General features: G+C 48.0%; 1 protein-coding gene across 1 annotated transcript in view; it reads right to left on the bottom strand.

Annotated features, from left to right (window-relative positions):
- LOC131211725 (uncharacterized) overlaps window positions 1–20389 on the bottom strand; it is a 33175-nt gene that overhangs the window by 12609 nt on the left and 177 nt on the right. The window contains exon 2 of the mRNA XM_058205311.1: window positions 20182–20228. Within this exon, the coding sequence (XP_058061294.1) occupies window positions 20182–20228 (47 nt within the window). The remainder of the gene's footprint in view (window positions 1–20181; window positions 20229–20389) is intronic.

Here is a 20389-nt window from a genome sequence, read left to right as displayed (position 1 = left end):
ACACCAAGGCCGACTCAAGTGATGTTCCTGTTCTTCATAATGTTTATTTGATAGCACGGCCACACCGTTTTAAAGACTCTTATCGTTCTAAAAACAACCCAACAACAGGCCCTAGTGCCATGACCACCAACATAGCCGACCCACGTTCACGGAAGGACTATTTTAGAACGACTTCGTTTGTAGCCCACAACGGAAGAGTGGTTTTCATCGTGCCATGTGCTCCAAAAATTGACGATAATCTGAGCTTTGATCTTCCACAAGCTGCCCATTTTGGCAACCGTTATAAATTGTTCATTTCAACATGGTCGAGTTCTTACGTCGTATAGTATTTTTAGTAATCGTTCCCACTTTGTTATAACACTAATAGAAATTTACCCCAAAATTTCTAGCAGCAGAAACAATGGCCGGCTTATTAGTTGCCGATAAAACAACAAAAAACTATCGTAATGAATTACGCAGTACCGACAAAAAAGGCCGAGGCAATGAATTACACACGGTGTTGAGCTTGGTGCTATAATCATCAGCAACTCGTTGCAAAACGGTCCCTAAATGCCGTGGGCTTGACAGCGTGCTGATGGTGGGAATCGATCCGACGTTTCCACGGTTGGCAAATTTGTTCGCAGATTGCTTCATTCGATCTCGCCACAGGGGGGTCGCAGTTGTTTGTCGAGGAAATGCCTGTGCCTCAACAGAAGCATCGTGAGGCGAGGGAGGCGAATGTAAATTATCTCAGGCCGAACAATAACACTCAGCAGGGTGGCGGAGGAAAAATGGAAACGAAACGATAGATAAACATGTTTATGTTTAATCGAAAGGTAGCTTCAAATGATTACGATAACACAACAAATGCCACTGGGAGCTTTTTCGTCAAGCCATTAAACGGTGGCGGCTGTAGTCGTTCGTAAGCATTACTATGCTACCGCCGTCACTCACGTTATGAAACTCGGACGACGATGCCTCAAAATTGAGATAAAAATGTCTTTTTTTTATTTTTAACTGTACAAATTAACATTCATCAACCGCACATTCGTAGCGCATTTTCATCAACATTGTGTCTGGAGCAAAAGTGGAAGGCTTGCTCTTGGGGATGCTTTCCTTCGCTGTGCGTTGCGTCGTCCTGCTCTTTATCGAAATGCAGATTACGCTAATTGAGCAACGGAGCGGGAACCGAGACCCGTGGCCCCCATCACCAATTGTGTGCGTTATGAATAGGCAATTTATGCTGCGGCCGCCCCGTTACTACCACCATCCACACTACAGGTTGTGGAGCGCTCGGGTGAAATTAGAAGGCTATCTTTAGCATTCAGCAGCATAGCAGCCAGGGAGATTTGTTCACTGCAGTAAACGTCCAGTAAAAACGTCCAAGTAGGCTGTTGAATAATGCAAAAGAGCACCGCGTGTGTGTCTTCGTTGCAACAAAGTATGCGTCGTATTACGACTGGTGGTAGAAGTTACATCGACTTTTATCGCTCTTTTGGAACGAATTAAAATACCTCTTAGCTGTGAATAAAAATACGATAAATTGAAAAGCGAGTGCCAGAAGTTCTGTTTTAAGAATTCTCAATGTGAGTGTTGGATGAATATCAGATACATGTACGCAATTTAAAAGAAACTGTAGAAGGAAACCGATTCCGGAAAGCCAGTGGGATAGTAACCTTGACCTAGTGCTTTTGATTCTCGCAATCGGTTTCTACGGGATTATTGATTTTTGTACGTAGGTAACAGACAGTTACCAAAAAAATTGACAATCTTTATTCATTCTTTTATAATTCCCAACGATTCGCTTTTCTTCGCAAAAACTGTTATCAATAAAGTTGAAAATAATTTTAAAAACATACACAAAAAAATGCGTAACCAAGCCGCAAGTTGTTGAATTGAAACGGAAAGAACTTTCCGGTAGCCCCAATGCTGCCAAGGGAAGTCACATTTAGTTCACTTCGTCCATCGACTATCGACGGTTGATAAGACACGCGTCCCGTGCTGGTCACGCTTGAGGCTCTACACGGGGTAAGAGCGATAAACAAAGTAACGGACCGCATTATGCGATGCTACGTTCTGCGACCAGAAGCCAAGCACAATGGCTTCGAGGTGGACGGAATAATCGATTCAACAATCAACCGACATCATCAGGTGGATCAACAGGACCCTTCTCTCCGCACGGTGACAGGATCAACAGGACAGGACAGAGCGTAGCAACGGATGTAGCGGAAACTCATGCTGCCCGGAGCAACCGGACATTGCGTGGATCAATTTTGCATAACGTTTGCGCCTCCCAGCCTGGGGATCCGAAGGAGAGCTCTCTCTCTCTAGTTCGAAACCGAGACTTTCCACCTTCACAGGGACAGTGCGCGCCACAAGCCAACAACAAGTGGTCGAGTGGTGATTGTTTGCCGCAGGGGTTCGGGCGCGTCCGGGGAATTTAAATTTCAGTTCCATTCGCATAACTTTCGGACCACGTAATTACCGAGCAAATGCAGTCGCATCCACACAACACGCTCTCTGGATGCGACAGTGGTTTATCAAAAATTCCATTTCAGCCCGAACGGAGATGCAAACTGACTGGGGACCAGGGGATAACGGTGCAAATCAGTTTTTGGGTATACTGATTGGGTATACCGTGCAACGGTAGCTTCTATTCGAGCCGAAGACTAACTTGGAAGTCGATGATGTAGAGTCACGAAATCCTCGTTCGTTTGGCGGTTGATTGACTCCCCCAAAAAGATGATGTAATGCGTGGCCCAACTATCGTCTAACGACACAAACGATGGCATTAGAAGTACTAGTCTCCTTAAGCTGAACACCAACATTCGATTACGGAGAGATCCGGGACTACCTGCGCGGTTATTTTCAATTATTTCACAGACCGCACGGTGGCGAAGCCCGACCTTACACCGGAACGGAACCCACCGACCAATCAATTTCTTCGCCGGCTAAGAAACATTATTTTCCCGACTAGTAGACTGCAGATCACATCTCAGTCAGAGAAGATGTGCTCTCCCCAAAAAGGAGGGGACCAAAAATAGAACCTCGATGAAACGGGCAGGAGCCGCCGGGGACCGAAAAATTGGTTTTCGGAAGCGGGCTGCTGGAAGGCCGCCGTAAGTAATGAATCGTACGTAGCTTGAAGCATTAACCTTTTCGGTTGAAAATATTTCAGTCTGCCCATATTGTTGTGGGTTTTGCCAAATGTTTGATTGATTTTCCTCAACTTTGAACCGAAAAAAGGTTCCCTCGAAAGGTGATTTAACGCGCTAGGCTTAACACTGTTTGATCTTTGAGCTTTGGGCCCCATTAACTGACGCGCCCACACTGGTTCACGGAAATGAGGTGTGCGTGCGTGCTTTTGGCACTGATTGCACGATCCGACACAGACACTTTCAGAGCTGGGCTTTGCAAATCGAGCCTCTTATCAGCGTCCTCCCACGCGATTGTGCTGGAAACATAAATCGATTCCGATAGCAGACGCTACGTCCACGGACCACCAGGGAACACTTTCTACACCCAGGCACGGTCAGCGGCCAAAGTAAATCTGGCCCGATTCGAAACATCACGGGTTCGAGTGGGCGGTTGGAAAGTCACGATTTGTCAAATACTGGGTGATGGTGACTTGAGCTGCCTACGTCAATCTGAAGCTCTAAACCGGGGGCGGACACGGGACTCGTGATAACGCGAAACACAGTGGGTCGCATATTTTCACCACTTAGTCACTTACTGTAGCAGCGATAAGGCTCGCCGGCCCCAGTTTGCTGGCTGCGATGGAAAGAAACTTTACGTTCTGCATCGGGCCCTTCTCGATCGGGCAAAATAAGAACATGAAGACATTAAACTTCTTAATATCCAAATTAAATACAGAACCGACAAAGTTAACATTTATCACTTCTCCAGCATCCCGTCGGCCCAACGGATGTGTGGCGTTGAAAATCACAGCACGGCCCGAAGCGACGGGACGCGTGGCGCCACGGTCCGCACTGCGACGCCGGGGTTCTTGGCATCGGAGCTCTTCGCCCCGCGCGGCCATCCTTATGTGCATGATCCCTAGCGAACATGATTTATTGGAACAGACGACAACGCTGGCGGTTTTATGACGGGGTCGGATGGTCACGATGCTTCGGAAGCAACCGCACGCAGCAAGTCGTTGAACCACGTTCTCGGCCCTGCCGCAGGAAGCTCCGAGGTGCCCCCGGCGTTCCTCCGGCGAAGGATTTTGTCGCCTTGTCACGAGTAGCTATCAACGACCCGGCGAGGTGTCGTACCACCACTCCGAAACCTTAGCAATCCTGGCAGTGTTGCGAAACCGATTGGCTTTCCCGGTCAACGCGCTGTTGTAGTTTTGTGCTAAATTTTTCAACCCCTCATTGCCCAACCCCCGAATCCTTAGTTGGAGCTACCGGCCGGCCGATGGTGGTGTGATGATCGTGCGCGCGAACCGATTCTTCAATGATCACGCCGTCACGTTTTGCATGGAAAGCTTTGCGTAACACCGGCAGCCGATGCCGTCCGTCACCCGCGAGTAAATATGGACGAGCCCCAAGAAAACAACTCTCGGCTAGTATTATTTTGGGGGCACGAGTTCATGAGGTCGCGGGGTGCGAAACCTTCATCGGGCGCGTAGCTGGTGTCAGCTGATCTTATGCTGGGCCGATGCGTGTCACGCCACCGATACATGCGCGCGTAAGCGTAACCTGAATGCCGTGACCAAACCGTGAGCCCCACACACCACAAATGGTGGGCTTGCCATAAAAAGGGGTTTCGCGGCGCCCTAAGACACTGCAAGTCACCATGCGAGTCACGTTCCGGCCGGTCGCTAGAGTTACGAATTGAGACAACCGGCAACATGGACGCCACCAAGACGCCACACGAGCGATAGTTTCGATCTAAAAATGGTCCCGCTCATCGGAATTCGTGGAATCTCGCGGTACGTTTCAGCCTCGGCTCGCCCAATCGAGTGATGCAACTCCTGCCGGATTCGTAGACCCAGACATAGACCCAGAGCAGCCGATTCTGTCCACGATTTATTTTGCACATTCCGCACTCCGCGTTCGGTAAATATTGCTTCCTACGTCCGAAACCTCCGAAGCGAACTCCGATCGAACGGGCGGCAGTGGGATGCGAAAATCGCATCCACGATCGAGTTTGTTGTCCCAAACTCGGCGGTGGCGTTTGGCAGTTGCTAGGCCGATTGCTGTTTGAATGGCCGTTTGGCAACTCCACTCTGCGGCGTCCCAGCCTCGAGACGTCGGTCGGGGCTTCGGTGGGCGCTGTTTACTATTTGCTGAGCCCAATTATGATTTTTGCCACCACCGTTCGATTTCTTTCTTGACAGCTTGGCACAGGAAGAAGCATCAGCACCGTCGTCGTGCGACTCGTTCTTATTACCAGCCGCGGATCGGACGGTGGTGTTACGCTAGCCGGGGGATTTATCAATTCGGTAACAGGGCTCGCCGCCACCACGGGCGGACTTTGATGACGGCATCAATGTTTATTTGCATTGCGCGGTGTTTTTTTTGTTGTTGCTCCCCATTAACATAAATCTGGCAATCACTGGGGCTCTCCCCCCGTGGTGCGCTACCGGCGCTTAGTCATTAAACGATGGGGGAGCATTACGCCAGTCGTTGGATCGCTGTTTACTTTTGTTCATTAAACCAATAACGCCGTGCGAACGTATTGCGAGGCGTGATGGGTTTTTCTGTGGAGTTTTACTATTCTTATCGATATTATATTCAAGGTAGTAAAAAGTGACGGTGCTTAAAAGTGACACATAATAGAGGAACTTAAAACACAGTCTGCTAATTGGAGCTGCACACAATTTACCCCACCCGGAGTACGGAGCAGTTAGAGGAGCCGTTTGAGAGTGCCGTCATCGGGGGTGCACGGCCCATAAACCACCACAGCGAGTTGCGAGAAATCGTTCGAGGATGTTGCAAAAACCGGTGGGTTTATGTTGCCTGTCTTTCAGCTCTCGAGAGACACTTCTTCTTCGAGCCCAGCGAGCGGGCGCCACGTGATCAAATTAATCTTTACGATCCCCCATCGGCCTTCCACCGGTTTTCTCGGTGCGGCTTCCTGATGAATTAATCTATGGAAACTGAACGTTGCTGAACACCCTACCGGGGTGGCCGGCTGGGAGGCTGTTGAGATAAAACGAGCGAGATTGCTGTCTTCGATTGCTTTTGATTGCTTGTTGGCGCGCCCGAGTGTTCGTGTCCGGGGTCCGTCCTCCGTCGTGAGCCGAGGTGATTTAATTGTGTAACGTGCATTTGAAACGTTTCGCACGTTCATCGTGTGCTTGTTTATTTTCCCTTTTTTAATCCAACCGAAACCCCCGTGAAGTAGATGTTGAACGGTTCAAGGTGAAACACGCGACTCACTAGACTCGGTGTGTCCCGTTTAACGATTGTGGCGATGCTTCTGGTGCACAATCACAACGCCGTAAGAGCTGATAAAGCATAAGTGCACCGGGGCGTCACCGGGAGCTTGTGTGGTGGAAGCCCTAGGGAAGCGCATAAATTCCACGTTCCCATTCTCGATCGTATGTAAGACTCGTTTGAACCTGAGTGGTGTTCGGGCCATTTGTTGTTTCCTACGGCACGAGTATGATGAACCCCGTAGTTCATGAAACACCAGCGGCGGCGGCAAGAAGATAACGCCCGACGGCGACGGCGTAGCAGGATTTGGCTTGTCTCCCAGTCTGAGGGATGGGAACCTCCTCTTCGAAGAGCAGTGGGTGGAGGACATAATTGGTGCCATAACATTTACCATAAACCGACACGACAAGTGTTATCGCTTTCGCCGAAAGGCTCGCTCTCCGTGTCAGGCCTCGGCAATTGTTTCGTAACTACTTTTAATTGTTAAAACATGCGTCACGGCACCACTGAGAGCGCACTAATAATGGTCTCTGATGTCGATGAAATGTGTCTTTTAAATGCTTTGGCTATTATGGTGGCGATAGGGTGGATCTGATTAGAGTATCCTCAAAAGGGATGAACTGAATGGAAATTGGAAACGACCCAGTTGGGTGTAACCTTTGTGATTAGGCAATCATCAAACAATTAGGAAAGATACCCAATAAATTTAGTAAACAGAACCGTTCGAATTCACACAATTTGTTTCAAAGGTCAGAGTGAACCAACGGATGCGATATCTTGAGCCACACTTGAGCCTTGAGCTTGAGCCACACTCAACAGCTTACGGCATGTTTGCGCGAACCTGACCGTGGAGGCGATGACCACCTTGGAACCGGGTGTAGTGATGGACAGACGGCACATTTATACTATTTACTGCTTGTTTACTTGTGCTACTAGCTGCAACCGCCCAGCTTGGGCGGATGGCGATGTGTGTCCATAAACCATGCCAAGGTACGGCGGCGACACACGGTGTTTTGTTGCTGACTAGGCGAGTATGTCACCTACCATCGCCAATTCCTACCCCCTCTGGCTGGCTTGCTCCATGCATCATGCCGTCCAATGCCGCTCTCCAACGCGGCACCACTTGGAGGACACCAAACAATCAAAAGTGAAGCAGCATCGCACTCAGAAGCGGCGGCCCCCTGTCCGAGAAGGACCTTGCAAAACACTTTATCATGTGCTCTCACTACTGCGACAGCGAGAGACATGCGGCGGGCGACAGAAATTAGAATATTCGAAAAAACGAAACGAATATTACGTCTAACAAACGGCACACAGGCAGGCCGTTCGATACTTACAAAATCCAGCATCGCAATCATCTCCATCGCGAACTGCATTTGCATGTCGGGTATTACATAAAAGCCACCAAAACTTCACCGGAAGTCACACACCGAAAAAGCTGGAACAAAACCCACTTCGAATAACGCGGCAAAAGGTTGGCCAAACTTTTTGAAAAATGGCGCACCAGGCACGCCGAAATGTCCAACACACCGGGTTCTGGTCGGATGGCGCCGGCAACGAATACTTCCACAAAAGCTTTATCGGTGGTTATTATTGCTCTCGATGAGATAGCGTCCGAACGACGTGGGAGGATAACCAATACGAGCACGGCAACAGTTGAAAAAAACAGTTACCCGATGAAGTGACGAAGAACTCCTTCGGTGGGCCAGTGTGTTGGTTGTGTGGTGTGCAAATGAAAGTGCAGTATCTGGGCAGATAAAACTAGGCGCAAACATTTCTGATTACGATAACGGCAATGTTACGTCGTCGTCGTCATTGGCCAATGCGATTCCGTGGGGTTGTGGGCAACATTTTTTTGTATATTGCACGATGTTGGCGGGTTCGATTGGGTGGATGCGGGCGTTAATGCCAAAGTCAATTTTAGGAGATAATTTACATGTGCTGGCCAGTGCTAAAAATAACCGATCAGCAGCTGCTTTTATAGAGAACACAAAAAAACATGAAAGAATATAGTTTACTGAGCAAACATTGGCTGTGTGGGAAAGTATGGTAAACGGACAATAACCTACAGCGACATATGCTGCACCGCGCGCGTGAGAGAATTGGCTCATTTTGGTTGGATAAAATTTTGCATTTTTGTCGTCTAGAATGGACGACACAGGACACCCAATCGGCAACCGAAGTCCTTCACACGTCGGTGGAAAACTTAATTAAGCGTTCATAACCGTGCTCCGCGGAGGGAATAGAGGTTTAATCGACAGTTGGTGTAGTAGACAGTGTTGTGCCCGATCTGGGCCACGCTGCATCCAGCCGGATTCCAGTATGTTGCCCGGTGTTGCCTTTGTAGAATTTTATTACTGCTCTCCTCGACTCCCAGTGGTCCCTATATCGAAGGCGACTGCTAGCAGACTAGCTCGGCAGACTGGGATCTCTGCCATTGCGGGATTTTTAGTTACATTCGTCTGTGTCCTAGCAGCACGCCCATCTGAAAGAGTCCCGACCGTTCGGGAGAGGGTTAGCGCACCGCGGGAAAATGAAAATATTTTTACAACAAAAGCACTGAACAGAGCCAGAAGCTGCCATGGGGTGGCGGGCTTTGAACGGTCGTCAGTCGGTCTCCGCAGCAGCATGGCGGAGGAATTCCATTTCCGTCCTATGTGCATATGCCACGGACAACGTGCGCCACGTCCCGGCAGCGACATACTAAAAATACAGATGTCACATATCCATCGTGTCCCAGGAATGCATACCATCGGCATGTCCTCATTCGCTGCCTTTGGATCATTCTGGTCTATTTCATGTAGGGCGCCCAGGGACGACGTGCCAGGAAACCGTCTCTCACTCACTCGTCCCTATCGATTCTAGTGTCCAGGGTCCATAATGCTCAAAAATGGGAGAGAAACTGCTATCAATATTCATTAGTGTTTTGTTTCGGCCGGTTTGAGCGATTGTCCGGCCATCCGATTCGGATTCAATAGAATTTTAAATGTTGAAGGAACCTATTTAAAAAATACATCACACCTTTGGCAACAATATCTGTTCCAATGTATCTTCCGACACGGGCATCATTGTGCAGGATTCCGTGGGTCGATGTTCTAGGGGTTCACCATAAACGTCTTTGCTCACCGACCGGAAAGAAGACGAAACTTTCGACGAAAGCGCCAGCAGCAACATTAACCGCCCTCGCCGATGATGGATGGCTCGGTCTGAGAGATGGGTCGCCTCTTTCATCTTTGTGGCACACAAATGTGTGCCATTCACAGGCAATCTCATCGAGCAAATCTGAACCCTTAGTCGGCCGTCGCCCTCAGGCCGGAATTTTCGCGACTTTGAGAACGTCGTATCTTCTGGCCACCCTTAATGAGACACGGCCCTAGCTTTTATGCGTGTCCCGCCTGCCGTCGTTGCGATGACCGGCTGCGACTAATGACACGAAAGTGAAAGAACCACTTTTCACGGTGCGCTGCTGGTGCTTCGCAACAATTCCGCCCCGAATTTCCATAAGGACCGTTTGATTGAAATCACTTTTTGGGTGTGCTGTTCCCCCGGACGGGTGTTGTTTCCAAAATATAAACTTCAGCGTCCTGAGCGCCGCGCCCAGGACACTCCAGATCGTGTAGACGTCTCTCGATCGATACTTGGGCGTAACGGGGTAAGCGAATTTTAAAGAAATCCAGCCTCAACCGGCAAAGGGACGGTGCCGGGTGGGCTTGTGAATATAGAACAATATTGGCTTAACAGGGCGTGCCGGTGTACAGCATGCTTTCGTTTTTCAATGTTTACTTTCCCAGAAAAGCCAGCGGTAGGCAGCATTTTAATGGAGCTACCAGACGGCGATGTGGCGCATCCTCTCTCAAAATTTAGGGTCCGACCGTGGGAGGATCGGTCGATATCCCGGACGATCCCAAACGATCCCTTTCCGGTTGGGCACGCTACGGTAAGCTAAATTCCTGTGTTGTGGTGCTAGAGGTAAAAAGGTCGTATGGGCTGCTAAAATTATCTCAAGCTCAAAGCCTCACGGGAAGGTTCGCTTTTTTTTGTAAGCACTTCCTTCCTCTCGCTTGTGATCGTGGTACACATTAAGGTGTCGCCCAGTGTGTCAGGGACGCCGGAACGATAACTCATAATTTCATTTCTGCACAATCATTGCCATGAGATGGACTCGACGACATGTCGACGGAGGATAAATCTGGACGACCGGTACCAGGAGAAATAAATCTCTGTCAGATTGAATTGATGATGATGCGTTACTTTTCTTAAGCGAAGCAACAACGCCGGGCGCACCAGAACCAACCGGTGGCCACCATCACCACACGCACTGGAGACTTTCTAGGACACGGATGGGAGTGGAATTCTATTAAATTTTGTGCAACTAACGTTTGCGGTTACGGTGGTCACTCCTCGTGACACAATCTTTGCACGGTGATTTGATGTTTCAATAACATCCATTTCAAATTCATAAACTGCGCGAGTGCGAGTGCGCTGCACCCCTCGGCTCTCCACGCACCGATGACGTAGGCCGAACATGACTCACGCGCGTCGAGAGTATTCCCATCTCGGTCAGCCCATTCGGTGATGATGGCAATGTTGGATTATTCATCGGCCATGCCGTCGTCGGGTACCGATTTCTTTTCTCTTGTGCGGTAACCGGAAGGAAAAGATCTGGCATGAAAGTCATCGTCACTACGGTCCGGAGGCCAGTGAATGGAAAGTCGCATCTGCTTCACAGGTTGCTACAGGCAGGATGAGGCACAATCGATTGCCCACGTACATGTCTGTGTGCGTTTTGGCCCGTGAACATGAGTCATTGTGGCGTGCACAGTGTGGCTGATAAACTGGCGTACGTAGGTTCGCAACCGTGTCAAGTGTTGCTGTTGGATGTACGATTTAAAAAAAATTGACCTGCCTAACGACAAACATGGCCATTAAAAAGAAGTGTCCTTGCTGGTCCTATTTTTTACCTAACCAACGTCGGACCTGTCAGAGTCTGGGGAATGGATTGGTCGCAATGCGTATGACCCAAGCCGAGTCACACCCAGCGCCCGTCTTTGGGTCCCCCGGGAATCGTTTACTGATCGAAAGATTGTACCATACGTCCACAATAAATTACTCGAGAACGCTGCCGTCGCATAAAAGCCAACAGGGTGAGCGTGAGCGATCACTACTGGTTCGTGCCCAACCGCAGCCAGCATTCAAACTCACCGATGTACGGCTCGGGTACCGTATCAGAGGTCCCCACCATCACAGCTATTTAATTGTGGCCAAAAGGTCAACCAACATAAAACTAATAGCCAGCCACCCAGCACCACAGTAAGGCCAGTTGTTATCGTTATCGGCGCAAAGGAACTGCTGCTCACATTCTGGTTATGCTAATCGAATGAACATCTCGTCGTTCGGTGGGTACAATTTAGGTGTATGATTTTGCGTTCAACATGCATTTATGGAAGCAACCATCGAAAACCAGAGAAGCATCGCCCTCAAAAGCCACGACCAACAAAACACAAATCTGACTGGCGATTCAACTTTTATTGTGCTCGAGTAGGAGCAAATAAAAATCTTAATAATTTTATTGCAAACACGAAGAGGCATCCACGAAGGTAGCCACAAGAACAGTTGTCTCGGAGCAGAACGTAACTACGGAACAAGACGTTCCGACTTCGGTTCCGGCGGCAAAAGAGCTCATAAAAAGCCCAGCCACCCACCGGTACGCAAAGGCAGCAATGCGCGCAGCCAACCATCCAATGTCGGAAGTCAAATTTACAACGGAACCATTAGAACGGAACCACCGCAAACCATCCGGAACCGGCGGGTTCCGTTACACAGTCTCGCCCCCCGCCACAGTTCGGCTACGTTTCTGTGGTTATGAATTTTTGCAAATTTTGCGGCTCCGGGTATGCCACGCCGGCCCGCCAGTCGGTAGAGTGTAATGTACGCGGCAACATTATTTCATTTCGACAAACGGTCACCTCTAATACTCGCGGATGCGATGATGAACAGCAGATCCGATCTCCCGTATCCGATCTGCCGTCAACGAATATCTCCGGTTGAGGAGATCGTTTTGGTCGTGAAATTGATCCGCAACACAGATACTTTTACCTAACACAGGCCGCGACACCAATCAACCTTGAATCCGAGCGCCTTGAGTGCGAAAAAAATAACAAATTGACCGTAAACTGATATGCAACGGACGCACTGCCCCGGCTTCTGGAAGGCCCTTTGATGATGGCCGCACGGTCGCGGGCCTACACGCCAGAGCGAAGGACGTTGTTATTTAATCTGGACGCGAGAAAAACGTCACCTTTAAACGTGTGGTGGTGCTGCTGCTGCTGGTTGACACTGAAGCAAACGTCAACACAACACAGATCGGCGAACAAGAGAGCAACAGGGAGGTAGGTTAGGGGTCCAGCGAGGTCCAGATAACACCACTGAAGCGTTTCAACGCGTTTCAGTGACCGTGGTTGCCCCAGCATCGGCCCGTTGTGCGCGAGAAAATTACATACATACGTGGGTGCAAATAATGCGCTCAATAAACATACAGCCGTCAGCGAGTCAGTCAAACCGCAAATATCAACGACCGCGGTGATAATGCCGGACAAAGCCAAAGGGTTCCGCCATTCGCCAGAGTGACAGGCAGCCATTGAGCACTCCGATTCACTTACGTAAGCACGGTTTTCAAGATCTACACAGGCATTTTGGGGCCCGGCCTGATACGAGCGCCCTGCGATCGAAAGGAGGTTAATTTAGAATTTATTTCAAATAAGATTCCGTTGCATTGTAATAAAACCGAGAATGGAATGGCACGACTTCCGCATCTTGGCCGCGATTTGCACACAGAAGAGGAAGAACACGTTCCGTTCAAGACGACACGATATCATCACTCGTTTCGCAACTGTTTATCAAACAGAAAGCAAGTTCCTGGAAATATGCTACCACCCTGAACCACGCAATATGTTCCGCAGTCCAGAGAGCTCACTGAAGCGGGCCAATGGTTAACCGCAAAACCCGCACTGCAAAATTTGCTACCCCAATTCAGGACGTCCAGGACGACGGTTTGACAACGTTTGCGACGAATCGGGCAGCAAGTCGGCAAAGCTACATGCGCGCTTTATTTATCACAAACGACCGGCTCGCCGCGGTTGCCTCATAAAACGGTGCTCCTGAGCCCCGCACCGCACCGCACCGTGTCGCCGGGTGTGCTCTGCCAAAAGCTCCGCCGAAATTCGTGGATAGGATTTTATTGTGTACTTTTAAGTGTGTCGCATTATCGCACCCTATCCAAGTATCGTGGTTTTTGCTCACTTTTTACGAAGGTCACTATTTATATTTCGGGAATTGGCAACACTGATGTCATGTGAGTCGATCTGATGGTTCCATCGTAAAGTTTGACATTTTTGACGACATACGTACTCAGAACATTTTGTCATACGGACGCTATTTGTTTATTTTATATTTAGTTGAAAGTTTCGTCTCGGCAAAAAAATGGAACTGAATCGTGAACATTTTCGAGCGATGATTTTTTACGACTTTCGACGTGGATTATTACAACAAGAGTGCGTCAATCAACTTAATTTGACTTTTGGCGATGAAGCTCCATCAAAAACCACTGTGTATCGCTGGTATAGTGAATTCAATCGTGGTCGTAGTTCGCTGTCCGACGAGTTTCGTGAAGGTCGTCCAAAATCGACTGTAGTGCCAGAAAACATCGATGCTGTGCACGAAATGATTAAGCAAGATCGTCATGTAACCTATTGTGAGATTGAGGCATCCCTAAGCATTAGTTCCACCAGCATATATGCGATTTTACATGAACACTTAGCTGTGCGAAAATTATGTTCACGTTGGATCCCACATAATTTGACAATCGCTCAAAAAAAGGCTCGTGTCGATTGGTGCAAAGAAATGCTTCAGAAATACAATCGCGGTGCTTCAAAAGACGTTTATAAAATCGTGATAGGTGACGAATGATGGATATATTCGTATGAGCCCGAAAGTAAGCAGCAGTCGACTGTATGGGTGTTCCAAGATGAACCAAATCCAACAAAAGTTGTTCGCACACGAAGCACTTCAAAGAAAATGGTGGCCTGTTTCTTCGGAAAAACTGGTCATATTGCAACAGTGTCTCTAGAGGATCGTAGAACAGTAAATTCTGAGTGGTACACAACCATCTGTTTGCCAGAAATCTTCGGTGAAATAAGGAAAACAAACAAGAGACGTCGGATTGTTCTTCATCATGACAATGCCAGCTCTCACACATCGGCTCAAACAAGAGACTATTTGAGCACTCAAAACATCGAATTGATGGGTCATCCGCCGTACAGCCCTGATTTGGCACCCAATGATTTCTTTTTGTTCCCATCCGTGAAGAATAAACTGCGTGGTCAACGATTTTCATCGCCCGAAGAAGCTCTTGAAGCGTTCAAAAATCATGTTTTGGAGATACCTCATTCGGAATGGAATAAATGCTTTGAAAATTGGTTTAAGCGCATGCAAAAGTGTATCGATCATCGTGGCGAGTACTTTGAAAAACAATAAAAATATATTCGCAGCTTCACTATTTGTTTTTGTTCCTATTCCCGAAATATAAATAGTGACCCTCGTATTCTAAGCCACTTTAGCGGCATCGAGTCTAGGGGCCCCGTGTAAGAGAGTCATTTTATTTGCATTTTTTTTTCTTCTCCTTAACGTGCCCTCTGGGAGATTCTGTGGGATAATTAGTGGAAGGCCAGGCAGGCACCGTAGGATGTCCTTCTACCAGCCTGGATTAACGTGGGAAGTGGTCGCTTTCAACAGCTGCCGCCGAAACTCGTAAACTGTGGAAGGCACCAAACAACTTTTGCTGGGTAACTAATTTTAGGATGAATATGAAGAAAAGTAAAAACTGTTAATTAAAAATATTATTCCTAAAAAAATATCCAAACAATCTACAAGTTAGAACTGAAAACGTCACTTTTCAACTTCCACGTAATTAATCTCCTTTCAATTTTTCTACCCATGAGAATAAGCACTTTGTCCCAAGTGGCAAAAACAAATACAATTACGATCGTGACCCTTTTCCACAAATTAAATACACTTTTGAGTCATTCAATGTTCCTTAGGTACGGTGCGTTTGTGAGAAAACTCAACAAAACCTGACAATGACAACATTTAAGGTTCGGTCGGTTCCATCAAAAGGTATAAAATTCGACCGGCACGCATTTGGAACGGTGGGGCGGGAACGACAGGAAACGAAAAACATAAAAATGGGATCCGAATTTTTCAGCTCCCCACGGTAAGTCGCTACTGGAAGTGCACGCGCGGCCGTCTTAAGTAAGAGCATCAGTCTGTCGGTCATTGGGCAAGCTAAAAGGGTCTGCCGGTAACTGCCGAAGGCAAGTACGTCAACGTTAATTTGGGCACACCTTCGCAGCCGGTGTCGTCAAATGTTGAAGAGAAAGGTAACGGACAGCAAAATGGTGTACGAATTTGCAACCGACCGGATGACAGAGTGTACACCTTTATCACTTCAAATGCCTCGATAGAGAACTCCATAAATAACAAAAACGACATTTGGCCAGATACTTTCAAGCGTCGTAAACATGTTCGAGTTTAGTAAATAAATAGTAAAGTAAATAAATAAAGCTGCTACTTAAGATAAACATCAAAGATGTAGCACTCGTCATTCATCGGTTTCTCATCTACGTTACTATCCTAAGCAAGGTTATCGATATTACCAGCATTGATTGTAAATTTTTAACTACTCAACGAAGGCTGACCACACAATCGCCAGATTGTATGGGCCAATAAACTCGCCCCGTATGGTACAATGGACCAAAACTTAGCGAAGTGGTGAAGGAAAATCCGGCAAAGCTGGAAGCCACGGCCAAGAATATACCGCCACACGGGGCCAAAGACCCAGTGAGCTATAAAAACAGTAAGGTCCAACTGAGCACCAGCGAAGGCAATTAGAGCCATTAGGACTGGATACTCGACGACTTGCGAGTATCGCGGCCCCTCCACTAAACTTGATAAAAAGCGCAACTTGAGTTAGCGGATCGGAAAGGGGTCCGTAATCTAGACACTCCGGAGTCTGATTAAATATTCTACAATCGCTCAGCTCGTCCGCTGATGGTGCTAAATCTACAGACTGGCAGCAAAAACGCCAAAGCCATGCGATGTGAATTGCATATTTTAAATCATGACCGGTTCCGAGGGTCGAAAATGTCAAGTACAGGCGGAAAAAAATATTCTTCTGCAATCTCGGCATCGGTCGAGTCTCAGGGTTTCCCGTTACGCCTGGTGATAGACGATGTAAAAAAGGTGTGATTTGATGTAAAATAACTTTTGTGGCTCACACAATTACCCGCAAGCATAAAGTCGAATTAGAACAAACAGATACCATCATCGAAGATAAACGATAATGGTGTAAAGTATGAAGCACAATAATTCTTCAAAGGTTCAAACATGTTTTCAACTGCCCTTTGGGGCTAATCTATTCTGCGATGTAATGAGATGCATAACTGGACAACAATGATTGCGTATTCAAGATTGCGCGACACTGCGACCACTCCGAGAGTGTGGTCGGTGTCTAAAATAGCAAAACGGACCGCAGCGATGCCCATTTCTAACACCCGGAATGTCGTTCTGTACTAATGCGCCGCAGGATGATGGGGCTGTAGTGAATTGATTATTAAGCGCCCCAACACAGCTGCCGCCTCGTTGGCAGTTGAAGTGGTAAGAATCGTCATCGAATGACAACGCCCAGCTGGCCGGCGGCCGAAACAGTTGGATTTTCTCATTCGCGTATGCAATAGAGTAACGAGTTAGCGACAATAGTTTCTTCTATTGGCACCAGCAGAAGGTCGCCAGAATGTGAAATAAACCACGAAAACGCCACTTACTTAGCTTAACCTCTTAGCACGGCACTCCATGCATGTTGGCCCCCTGTGGGGGTAGCGATTTCGAAAGGGGTTCCATGCTGCTGCGTCGGCGCAACGCAGCTTATCTTAAGTTGCTTAATTGTTTCCTAATTGAACCTATTCGTGGGTTGCATAAATGACCCCCTCGTCACCGTGCCGCGAAGCCAGAGGGAACAGCACCACTTGAAGAAACAATTTGTGGCTTTGTGTACTGTGCCGTTCCCAGACCGCCGTTCTCGGCGATGAGAATAAAATAGGCAAAAATACCTAACAAAGCTCGCGCCACCGCAAGGTAAGGGCCACACGATGCACGAGTGCTGCACAGCGGCCCAGAGCGGCATCTTGCGGTGCGGTGGTGCAAGATTTCTTTGTACGAATGGCTGCAGACAAAACGCTGCACCCGGACTGCACCGGAACGATCTGGTTTTCCGCACCGCCCGCCGCCCGCTAGCACGACCAAAGATCAGCCCTGGTGATGTGGAGCGGTAGAGGGCACGGGCGGTCGCATCAACGAATCTGTGAGCTCTCGGCAATCGGAAACATGAACCGAGCGGGCCAAAGTGTCGGTAGATGTAGAACTAAGATGGGCGCTGCGCTCGCGAGTTTAGTTGGACAACATAACAATTGACCTCTCCAGGACGTGGCGCATGGAAAAGGTACCAGATGGAGACATTCTGGAAGCTATTTGATTACAAAATCTCTCAATTATAGAGTGTTGTTTAAGAATAGAATTTGTTAGGGGTATTTACATATAGGTTGGTACATTATGATGGTCTAATCGAGGAACGGTGATGTAATTTCCACATTAGTATTCTTCTATGATATATTCTAGGGTTTATAAATATGTAACAAACGGGACAACCAACATACATCGATTCACTCGGTGAAAAACAGTACCTAATGGTCGTAGGGAGCCCGTGGCAAATGCAACTGGTTGTGCTATGATCACCTGTCGATCAATGATACCATCCGCAACAAAAGCTGCCTGACACATGTAGAACGGCAAGCAAATCAGCTTCCAAATTCATCCGTTTTGGAATTGTGTAGAATAGCCAACTAAACAAACGACAAGCCTTGGGCCACCAGAGAACCGGAAAACTCACGGAATGGCTTGCTTCTGCAAAAGTGCAACCTAGAATCCATTGAAAGTATTTCCCTATTGGCGTTGACTGGCCAATGAACCGACGGTTCGCCAATTGTCGGATACCACAGCCTGAAAATGGTTGTTAAAAATGTCGCAAAACTTTGTCGTTCGCTTTGGCAGGACTGAGAACGGATAATGTGCTTCGGTCGATGATTTGGAACAACAGCAAGGACAAACCCCTTCATCCATATACCACGCAACATACGCCAACGCTTAATATCCCGCAGGGATTTACCACTGCTACGAAACATGGAAATTATTTTACTTTTCAACATCAGTTCCCCCTTCATACGGTCCTCCGATCGAAAAATGTCGGCACCAACTAGTCGCAATGCCGTTCCAATCGAAGCAAAAGTGTTGTTGTTGTGAAAATATTTCAACATAAACCACGACGAAGGATTAACCTTCAGCATACCGGGCCTAGCGTCCGATAGCGTCCGGATGTAAAAGGATTTACCTGTGGGCAGCAAAGGTATTTGAGAAGGATATCGTGGGACGGTGATTTTGTTACCTCCCGAAGCATGCTGAGCATTAAAATGGCATGAAAAGGTCAAACTGACTATCAATTAACAAGTAAACCGTTTACGCAAAACTTCGTTACAAGTTCTGGCGGATTCGTTCCTACTCCAGAAAGTCTTACAAATACATAGTACACAGTAATCTGCGCGCGAAAATATTGCGTTATCCTTGCCACTAATAAGCTTGAAGCATTCAAATTCAAACACATAGTTGATCTGATCGGTACACTCTTTAATGCAAACCGATTTGCCACCTGAAGGACTGTCTCTTCAACGGGCGAGGATACGGCAGGTCGTCCGCCTGCGTCCCACACGAAGACGATTGCAGCACACCGCATGGGAAGGCCGGCCAGCTGATGCCACAAAGCTGCTCTTCCGCCGGTTGAATTATTCACGTGTGTTTCGCGCGATCACGCACTTGACATTCCCAGGACCATAAACAATTCCAACAAGCACAAGGACTGTGGACACACTCATTTGTACGACCGACCTCGGTATGCCGTGCCGTGTACCGGGGCAGAATGTGAAATCACCAAATCCATATGTTCCGCCGCGGCCTGCAATGTTTATTCTCCCGAGAGGCTGGTAAATGAAGCACAAACGTTAAGAAAATACACGCGGTATTCGTGTTTCGTCCGTGCTGCCTATCCGCGGCAGTGACTTCTTGCAGCCTTCGCCCGTGTGGGTGGCAAGACAAGAAAACGAAAGTGGTTCAGAAGGTGAAAAATATGGGTCAATCAATATGCTACCGAACGGTGGTGTGTGGGTTCTGGAAAGGAACCGGCTTGTGCCGCCCGGTCAACACGGATGATGGTCAGCCCGATGTGTAGACTTATTTTCCAACAACGGATTCGGCGGTACAATAAGTTGCTGTTTCGTGTGCGGCTGGCCGGGTTCGAGTGCAGAATTTGGGGTGCCACTCCCTTCGAAACATTAATCACATGGGACCCAAGGATTTGCTATTTGCATACACCAACCAGGGCGTAGACCAGAGGCACGAGACTCGATGTTAAGCAACTGAGAAATCAAGCGACCGGAATGGTCGATAAGAAATACCGGCCTCTTCCGGTTTTGTAAACGAGAAAAAGTAAACGAAGTGGCATTAATTGATGAGCATCAGCTTTTTGGCGAGCTTCCTACCGCGTCGAGTCTGCGGTGTGGGCCGCACGGAGTGAAGTTCGGTTTGTAATCCCAAATTGTAAACCCGATAATTTACGCTTATGCCCTCATTTAAAGATGTTTAAAACAACTGAACGTACCCCATCGGCCATGATGAACTTTCCCGGTGTATCCTTGATGAACTTCCCTGCGGAACAAAGAGAAAAAAGAAGGGCAGTGAGAAACGGTCCATCACGGGGTCACAAGTGGATGCATCTAACTACTTCAACCAGGCAAGGGCGGACAATTGTAAGATACTCTTTAAGGTGAAAATACGATGCATAGGTTTTTCACAATCAACGGCGCATG

This window comes from Anopheles bellator, chromosome 2 (genome assembly GCF_943735745.2).
Source record: "Anopheles bellator chromosome 2, idAnoBellAS_SP24_06.2, whole genome shotgun sequence".
NCBI classification, from domain to species: domain Eukaryota; kingdom Metazoa; phylum Arthropoda; class Insecta; order Diptera; family Culicidae; genus Anopheles; species Anopheles bellator.
This window is presented reverse-complemented; position numbering and strand designations above follow the sequence as displayed.